Genomic DNA, 8,931 nt, shown 5'->3' with positions numbered 1-8,931 from the left:
AAGCCCTTACCCCCGTATCAGATACGTTGGTAGTGATTGGTGGCGAACTTGTGGTTATCGTCTGGAATTGGACCTGGGCGCGAGAGTACCATGCACCAAGGTCCTAGTGTGAGACTGCGAGGGATAGCAGTTTTGTTATCTTTAACGTATTCCTAGTGCGAGACTAGGTCTGGCACTAGGCCAGGCAGCGACCATTAACTAGGTCATCCTAAAGATAGAAATTTTGTTATCTTTAACGTATTCCTAGAGGGATATGTTAACAATACCCTTTAACAGTGAATACCCAGATGGTTTGTAAATGGGTATAAATTCAAGGGTTTAGTACCAAAGTGTTTACTAGAACAAGTTGCTAAGGGATTTCTTAAATTCAAAGAATTGTTATTCAATAGATTCTCCTTCTAAATCAATTATAAAATAAAGTGTTTCAAGGCGCTCAAGACCCATTTGATGATCCATATAAAGATAATACATTATAATTCTATTTTGGTATATACCTTGAATGTAATGTATTTCTTTTCAAATGTTTCTCAAAACTATATTTTTTTTAAAGAGTGGGGTGAGCAAATATTGGGTGAATAAATGTTGTGTTGTTATGTGTAATAAAAAATTAATCAAAATAGTTTATCATGTTTGTTCTCTTATGATAATTATTAATTACAAGAATTCAAGAGTTTTATCAAAAGACGTCATCATTACTATTGATCACAAGAATTCAAATAACTTTGTCAAAAGTAATCATCAAGTTTGTCTGTCATTCAACAGAACTCTAAAATGATTAAAGGTATTGCGAGATGCACATTTTCAAATATGCTTTGTCGGCAATTATTCCAACAAATGATATAATATCCGGTGATCGGTGGCCAATATCAAGATCAATTCAAGATTGAAGTTTTCTCTAAATAGAAAAGAAGAATTCAATTGTTACAAATTTGAAATTTTTTATTATCCCAAATGTTTAGTTTGTGCCTAAAAAACCTTTTAGTGTTTCTCTATCCACTATTTGTTGTTCAAAATCTTTTAATTTTCTATTCTTTCTCCAAATGTTTGTACAAATTATTCATCCAGTTTAATTCAAGAATGTACTATTTAAAGTACTACTATTTCAAATATTATTTAATTCTTTTATCATTATGTTTTAATGTTTTATTTTTCTCTCATTTTATTATCAATATTTGTTTTATTTTTTTGTCGTTTGATTATTAACTAGGTGTTAGACCCGTGTAATACGCAAATTGATTTAAAAAAGATTAAACATTAAAATATAAACATAAAATATTTTTTAATGTACAAATTTAAAATAACAAAGGAAGAAACGTATTTATTGCAATTTAATATCATATATATGATATTTAATACTTTACATATATAATTATATGATTTTAATTTTAAAAATTGAAAAAAACCAAAAATTGACAAGTAGATAATATTTATTTCAAAAATACTATAAAATGACAAGTGCCAAAACTCATAAGAGATTGACATATGACAAAAAAAAAAACATTCATTTATTAAGGAGGATGTTTATTATTCTTTATAAATATCTTTATTATCAATATATTGTTTAGAAAAAATGGTACAAAGCCAAGAAAAGCCAAGAAAGATTGTATGTGATAATTTCTAATCACATTATCACATATACATATACATATAGTTGAGAGATGGATCACCTAATACCAACGATAAAAAAAAAAAAAAAAAAAAAAAAAAAAAAAAAAAAAAATACACCTAGATTTTGAACCCTAGAACTCCATTATAAAATTCTAACCCAAAAACATGAACTCCAATAACGGGGAACCATTTGAAACAGTGGTACTAGATTTTTCAACAATAAGATACACACTTACGGGTAAAATATATGAATACAATAATCAGTACAAAAAGAATAGAGTTCCATTGTAAGTTATGATGATAATCTTTTATGGGACATAGAAGAGAGAGTGGTTAGTTTTATTTTATTTTTTCCATTCGAAAATTAGGAACATGAATGATTAATGGGAAATGGTCATGTCATTCTACTAAGAGTGATAAGATTGTAAGCCATGTTGTGAAGGATGATCAGAGCCTTTTGAAACAACAACGGGAGGTTCAACTTTCATCTTTAGGCAATTGAACTCGAGAGCTAAAATTGGTTTAGAAAACATTATTGATATACTCACGTCTCTTTTTTCTAAGGATTCCTTCATCTCCCCATCCAACAACCCTAAAACTCTTGCTGGTGATGTTGGTTTCAACCTGCCCACATCAATTGTATTAAAACACTTTGAAAAATAGGTTGAGAATTCAAGAATTCATAATATGTTAATAATTGGAGAATCAACATTGCCCATCAATTTTGAAATACTATTTTTATGGTTTTTATTTTCGACTATCAAAATTTATGATTTTTTATTCTCTAAAAATCGATATTCATATTGACATAATGTAATGTTTTTAGAGTAAATTACTGAAATTGTCTTTATGGTTTGGTTAAAATTGCACGTTTGGTCCCAAACTTTTTTTTGCACTCGGATTGTCACTGTGATTTGATTTTGTTGCATTATTCGTCCCTATGGTTTGATAAAAATTGCACGTTTGGTCCCTAACTTTATTTATGTAAGGGACGGAAAATGCAACAAAATCAAACCATAAGGATTATCCGAGTGCAAAAAAAAAGTTAGAGACTAAACATGTAATTTTTATCAAACTAGGGACGATTTTAGTAATTTACTCATGTTTTTATACACTACACATTTTAAAAATTAAAAATTATATCAACTTTCGTCATGTGTATCAATCAAATGTAAATAAAAATTGTACTCACATATGATACAAACTAGTGCATCCCAATTTGATTATAACTCATTTGTTATACACATATTAACAACAAAATATTAATCACATGTGAATATACATATAATTTATTTACATGTTAATAAAGAATTAGTTTTAATAAATCGTATACACTGTTGGCCTTTGAATAATACGTATGACGAAAATTGATTAAAAAAATCATATTTATATACTAAAAAATTATATATATATATATATATATATATATATATATATATATATATATATATATATATATATATATATATATATATATATATATATATATATATATATATATATATATATATATATATATATATATATATCCAAATAAAAAATGATGAATGAAAAGAAACCTGCACTCAATCTCACAGTAGTACTTGAGAAGCTCAGGTTTATGTTCTGTATGGCCACTGCAATTTCATATCAACATACTTTTATTAATTTATCACCGATAGATCTTTAATTTAACAATTTAAAATCAAATAAAACAACAAATTTAATTTACCTAAAGCTTGGAAGCGAAATCTTAATTGTGGGTCCCATTCCCATCCACTTGAAGGGATTCGTCTTCAGAACTGCAATATCACGATGATGCATGCTATTAATTTACTTGCACAAAAAAAAAAAAAAAATCATGTTAAAGAAAGATGATATCAACCCACAAACCAGGAGAAGTAAGGCCAATATCAAAGAGGCGAGTTGTCACAGGACAATTGATTTCAACTACTTGTATATCCTTGTTACTTTCATTACCAAGATCAACATTGCTACTACTCATCAAACCATTGCTTCTCCTCTTTGATCTACTCGACATGGCCTTTATACTCTGCATAATGTGATAAACTAATTCAAAATATGTAATGAAGTGATAGCTTAACATATAAAAACAATTAACTATTATTCATCTTTGAGCCTACCTTTGAAAACGTGGCAACTTGACTTGGAAGCCCGAATTCCTGAAAAGGATCATCAAGAATAAGGATGGAACACCAAGTTCGTATAGATAACAAGAGTATTGAAGACAAAATTCTTTATTTATTTCTCTCTTTACAACAAGAGTGAAGACAAAAGGATTCCAATCCAATGGAATTAGAAATTTAGAACTCTCACATTAGGCATATATACTATAATGAATATGACCCCTTTTTCCGAAATATACCACCCCATAAGATTCTTTTAAGCATTTATTTCCACCAAATTTGGAATATGCTATAGAGAAATACGCAACTTGCTTCATATACAAAGTAAGAGATACTATAAACCTAAACACTTGGTATAAAAATGATATTCTTTTATTTTACCATTGGATCCATGTCACCAATACTGAAATCTGGACCCTACCTTTCTGCCATGCCTACATGCCTCATCACTGTTGACATAAACCCTTGATGCCCATCTTTAAGCAAACATGTTATCAAGACAAGTTAATTAGTCACACAGGAAACAGTGGCGAATTTAGAACAAAATATAACGTGGTTCTCAAATTAAGTGAAGCCGATAAAAAAAATCAACAACACTTGTGAGGGGTCGGCTCGGGTCGGGTCGTGTACAATTTAATGAAATATAACTGAAAAAACCGATCAGCCACCACCATTTAAAATTTAAAAAAAAACCCGACTGAAAACATATAGTTCTTGGAATCCCATTATCTTTTCGACATTAGCTGATTGGTTTCTTAGGTGGAAAACTAAAAGTAGGTAACTATATCTAAAGAATGAAATTAACATTATAATATATGCTACGATTAGATAAAAGCATAAGCCAATAACTTACGCATGAGATATTGGTGGGTTCCAGACAATTCCTGAGATCACAACAAGCTGAATAAAACGTTGTCAATGTAAAACAATGGACTCGAATAAAACAATGCAGTTGTCTAATTATATATGCATCAACCACTTGGGGTGTGATTTGATATAGTTTATAGAAGAAAAAGAACCTCATCGAAGCTTCCAACTGGGCTCTCATTGTAGTTTGCAAGAAAGAAACCTCCTAGAGTGTATCTTTAGGCATAATAAACATACAATTATCATATGCATTGATCAATTATTTTTAATGTAAATGTGACATGAAAATCCAACTATTCATTCATGAAATTGTGGAAATACCCAAACGCTTCAACTAATTTGAACTCTTTAGGTATGACAGCCTTTGCAATTTCTGCTTTCACTAGATGAAACTGGTACAAGGCACTGTGAAGGGAGTAATAAATAAATATAGTTGCTCTTTTTAAATGTTAAAAAAAAAAATAATTAAAAGAGAAATTGATCATATATAGTAGGATATATATCACTTGCCTTCCTTTAAAAATCCAAGGAGGTTTACCATATCCTGAAGAAGATTTGGTTTCCTTAACCTCCATATCTATAAGGGATTGTCCCAACAATGGTGATTACGTTAATAATGGTTGCAAGAGTAGTTAAAGAGTTTGTAATTCCTTATTTTGTTGATTGGTGTGAGTTTTAATATATACTAGTTGTGACTTGTGACATGTATTAGATAGGTTTATTTAAAAAAAAATAAACAAACATTAAGATCTAACAATTTAGAAAATTTAAATTTATAAGAAACAAAAAGTAAAATAATAATTATTAAAATTGAAGTGCTTATGTGTATGACAAAAAACTGTTGTGTACGAATCACTTCCCTTAAATAAATAAACAACTAAAATAATTAGATTCAATTTAGAAATTTAGAAATTATAAGCAAAGTTGCATTATTGAATTGGATATACATTTATTATTACATTTATTACATTTAAGTATTATATGAAATTTTATAAAATGGAAAAACCCACAAAATGACACATGGATATAATTTAACTAAATTTACTACAAAATGACATGTGACATAATATGTAAGAGGATGACAAATGACAAAATTATTGTCATTTATTAGGAGGATTTAATTTATTTATAACTAGTTGTAAGACTCATGTATTACATGAGTTAATTTAAAAAAAAAAGAGTTAAATATAAAGATCAAAATATTTAAAAACTTTGAATTTATAAGAAAATAAGAAAAACAATGAATTATCATAATTGAAATGTTTTTTATCTTTTAAACTTAAACAACTAATTTGTAAATTTTGAAATTAAAAACTATGTTTATTAATATTGATATCCTTTTATTATTATATTTATTGCAATCATTACATTAAAATATTATGTTGAATTCAATAAAATAGAAAAACTCATAAAATGACAAGTGGAAAAAAAATTATTTCAAAATAACTATAAAATGACATTTGACAAATTAAATAAGAATATGAGATCGTAAAATAAACATTTACTTATTAGAATTGATTCCATATATTTGTTAAAGCACTACATGTTTAAGATGACATTGAGCATAATTGTACAGTGAAAAATATGGAGTTAATTAAGTTAGTGAAAAAGCTAGTCAATTTATTTTTTTGTCCAACATTAGAGTTTTTTGAAGTCAATAGTTGGGTTTTTTCGAAATAAAAAACTGCCACTTACGGTAAACCTGCTAACAAATCCGAATGAGAATAATAGAAAAATATGAGGTTTTTGAATTTTTTAAAAAATGTTTATATTTAAACAAAAAATATCAGAAAATTAAAGCTTTTCTATAAAATTAACATTTTTATATATAAAGTAGTCTAAAATTTGAAAATTCATAAATTAGTTGGAAAACCCAAATTTTCAAACTTTATTGTCATTTTGGCTTACCGTGAAGAATAACCCATAATGATAAATGTCAAACCTTATTCAAGTGAAACTCAACTCAAATTGTTCTTTAATATTCACCAATCTAATGACAAATGTCAAACCTTATAAAATGATTTTTTTTCTAATACCATTTTAAATAAAATAAACAAACTAACCGGCCCACTTCATGCAAATATATTGATTCAATACAATGTCCACCATGCCTTAAAAAAATAGCAATTTACCATTTTTTTTCTTACATTTATACAATAAGTAGAAAAAAAATGTTATATATATATATATATATATATATATATATATATATATATATATATATATATAAACTTCTCATTTGCAATAACTTTATTTCAGTTTATAATGCCATTTATTATAAGTAACTAGGTGTGAGACCCATGTATTACATGGGTTTATTTAAAAAAAATTAAATATAAAATTTTAACAATTTGAAAACTTTAAATTTATAAGAAAAATAAGAAATTTTTTGAGTTATTAAAATTAATGAGACTTTAATGCATTAGATACATTACATATATAAACCATTTTCTAATAAATACTTTATATATATATTACCTTATATATTAAATGTAGATTTTAATTTGATAAAATCAAAAATACAATAAAATGACAAGTGGAAAATAGAAAAATTTATAATTTCTAGAAAATGCCATGTGTTCAAATAAATGAGAAGAGGACATGTGGCAAAGTCATTTTCATTTATTAAGGTAGAAGCCCATTATATTAGGGTCTTTTTTTTGTCTACTTTAAGTTTATTTGGTTTTACATGATAGGAGAAGATGAACGGATTTTTATCTCTGTTTCTCAGGTTTTTCCTTTTTAACATTAGATATAACAAAATACTAATATTATATTCAACATAATATACTTTAAAACTATTTATATAATATAAAATGCTGATAAAGTCATAAAGGAGATCACTTGATTTAACTTTTTAGTTAACTTAAATATCATAAATTATAACTTAACCTGTGAGTGGAAGAAAAAAATATAAATAAAGAAGAGATGACTTACAAGTTACAAGATAACGAGCTATGCGATTGGTGACCGGCGACGCCAAATGCGAAGACGCAGAGCCCACAGATGACGGAGTCCGCCGGCGAAAAGCTGGAGGAGGTGATTCCGGTGAGGCGGAGAGAAGCTGAGAGGCGGTGGGTTTTTTCTGTTCTTATTTCTTTTTGTTATTATTATTATTTTTCTTTTTGTTGTTTTGAAGTTATAAATGGATAGTGAAAGCTAAAAGTTGTGGTAGCTGTTGCACGTTGGGATCATCAAACCCCACCATATCCGATCTCCTTACCTTATCCATCTTTCCCAATCATATTTACTACTAAATAAATTAATAATATTTACCTTGTTCATTTTTCCCTATCATATTTGTTTGTTGAAAACCTAGTTTTTTGTTTCGTAATTAAGATGATGAACAAAAGATGCATTATCCTCCTTCGACTCTTTGCAGGTATGAGCAGCTGGATTCACTAAGCTCTACAGTTAAGTCTCCATTGAAGCCATGGAAGTGCAAAATGGAGATGAAAACTGAAAAAGAACCTGAGTTCATACTTCTGACTCTTTTGATTATCTTCTTGAAAAAGAACCTTTCATTATTCTTGTTACGGATGATCTAGTCTCTATGCAAGTATAATATTATTTATACTTTCAAACTATTTCATTGCTTTGTAGTTTGGATGATATTGGTATAGTTGATTAGATCTTTTGAAATACAATGGTTTGATAGGAAGAAACCAAAGTATGATGCTATAATAAAGAAATCAACAAAAATAAATTGCTATATCTTGCATTTAACGGTTCAAATTAGGCAAGATTTTTGTTTTTCGCAAGAAAGAGAACAATCTATTTCCTCAATCTCATAAAACTTGTAACAATGTCTTTACTGTGATTTCCCATGAAAATTGCAATTATTCTACTTTTGGCAAAATTTGGAGCTCAAATTACCTATTTGTCCATTGTCATAATATTGATATCACTGATTTTTGTCTTGCAAGATCCTCATATTCTATGTTATATAAGTTTTTTTTTAATGTTACACATCATTTTAGTTTCACTATTCTTGTTATGATGTCCCTTTGTTTATCAACAAATTTTGAAGCTTTAGTTACCAATTTAATGAATATAATAAGGGCTAGATGAACATTTATTCAACAAAATTTTATGTTTTTTTTTCAATTTATGCAACATAGTGGTGCTTAATACGAAATATGCAACAAAGATATATTATAGGAACAAAAGATGCAATATTGGACATTTTTTAACCGGTTAGAAGAAGGGCGCATAATTTGCATAAGTTGAATAAATTGGTAAAAAATGGCACATTGTTATAAAATTGGTAAAAGCTAAAAATTGTGGCATAAATTGGTAAAAAAAAGTGAAATATTTTTAAGAATTTAAG

The 8,931-nt window shown here is 27.5% G+C and overlaps 1 protein-coding gene and 1 long non-coding RNA gene across 4 annotated transcripts; one reads left to right on the top strand and one right to left on the bottom strand.

Annotated features, from left to right (window-relative positions):
* Nucleotides 1–1,797: 1,797 nt before the first annotated feature.
* LOC111913122 (protein NEOXANTHIN-DEFICIENT 1) lies at nt 1,798–7,673 on the bottom strand. Of its 3 annotated transcripts, none has more exons than XM_023908850.3 (11): nt 7,539–7,673; nt 5,112–5,178; nt 4,923–5,006; nt 4,754–4,817; nt 4,588–4,634; nt 4,156–4,210; nt 3,732–3,770; nt 3,481–3,640; nt 3,320–3,389; nt 3,168–3,224; nt 1,798–2,232 (listed from the first exon to the last, which is right to left on the bottom strand). In XM_023908850.3, the coding sequence occupies exons 2-11, from the start codon at nt 5,174–5,176 to the stop codon at nt 2,016–2,018; spliced, it is 858 nt and encodes a 285-aa protein (XP_023764618.1). In that variant the 5' UTR covers nt 5,177–5,178; nt 7,539–7,673; the 3' UTR covers nt 1,798–2,015. The 3 variants fall into 3 exon arrangements, with proteins under 3 accessions (XP_023764618.1, XP_042757372.1, XP_052626582.1); XM_042901438.2 differs by having other exon boundaries at nt 7,535–7,670; XM_052770622.1 differs by lacking the exons at nt 4,156–4,210; nt 7,539–7,673 and having other exon boundaries at nt 4,588–4,817; nt 5,112–5,168.
* On the top strand, nt 7,536–8,188 carry LOC111913123 (uncharacterized). The gene is made up of 2 exons (XR_002857430.3): nt 7,536–7,675; nt 7,984–8,188. It is a non-coding gene; the product is annotated as an uncharacterized LOC111913123 (long non-coding RNA).
* Nucleotides 8,189–8,931: the final 743 nt, after the last annotated feature.

Source organism: Lactuca sativa, chromosome 4 (assembly GCF_002870075.4).
Source record: "Lactuca sativa cultivar Salinas chromosome 4, Lsat_Salinas_v11, whole genome shotgun sequence".
NCBI classification, from domain to species: domain Eukaryota; kingdom Viridiplantae; phylum Streptophyta; class Magnoliopsida; order Asterales; family Asteraceae; genus Lactuca; species Lactuca sativa.
The sequence above is the reverse complement of the archived record's forward strand: the minus strand, read 5'-3'. Positions and strand labels throughout refer to the sequence as shown.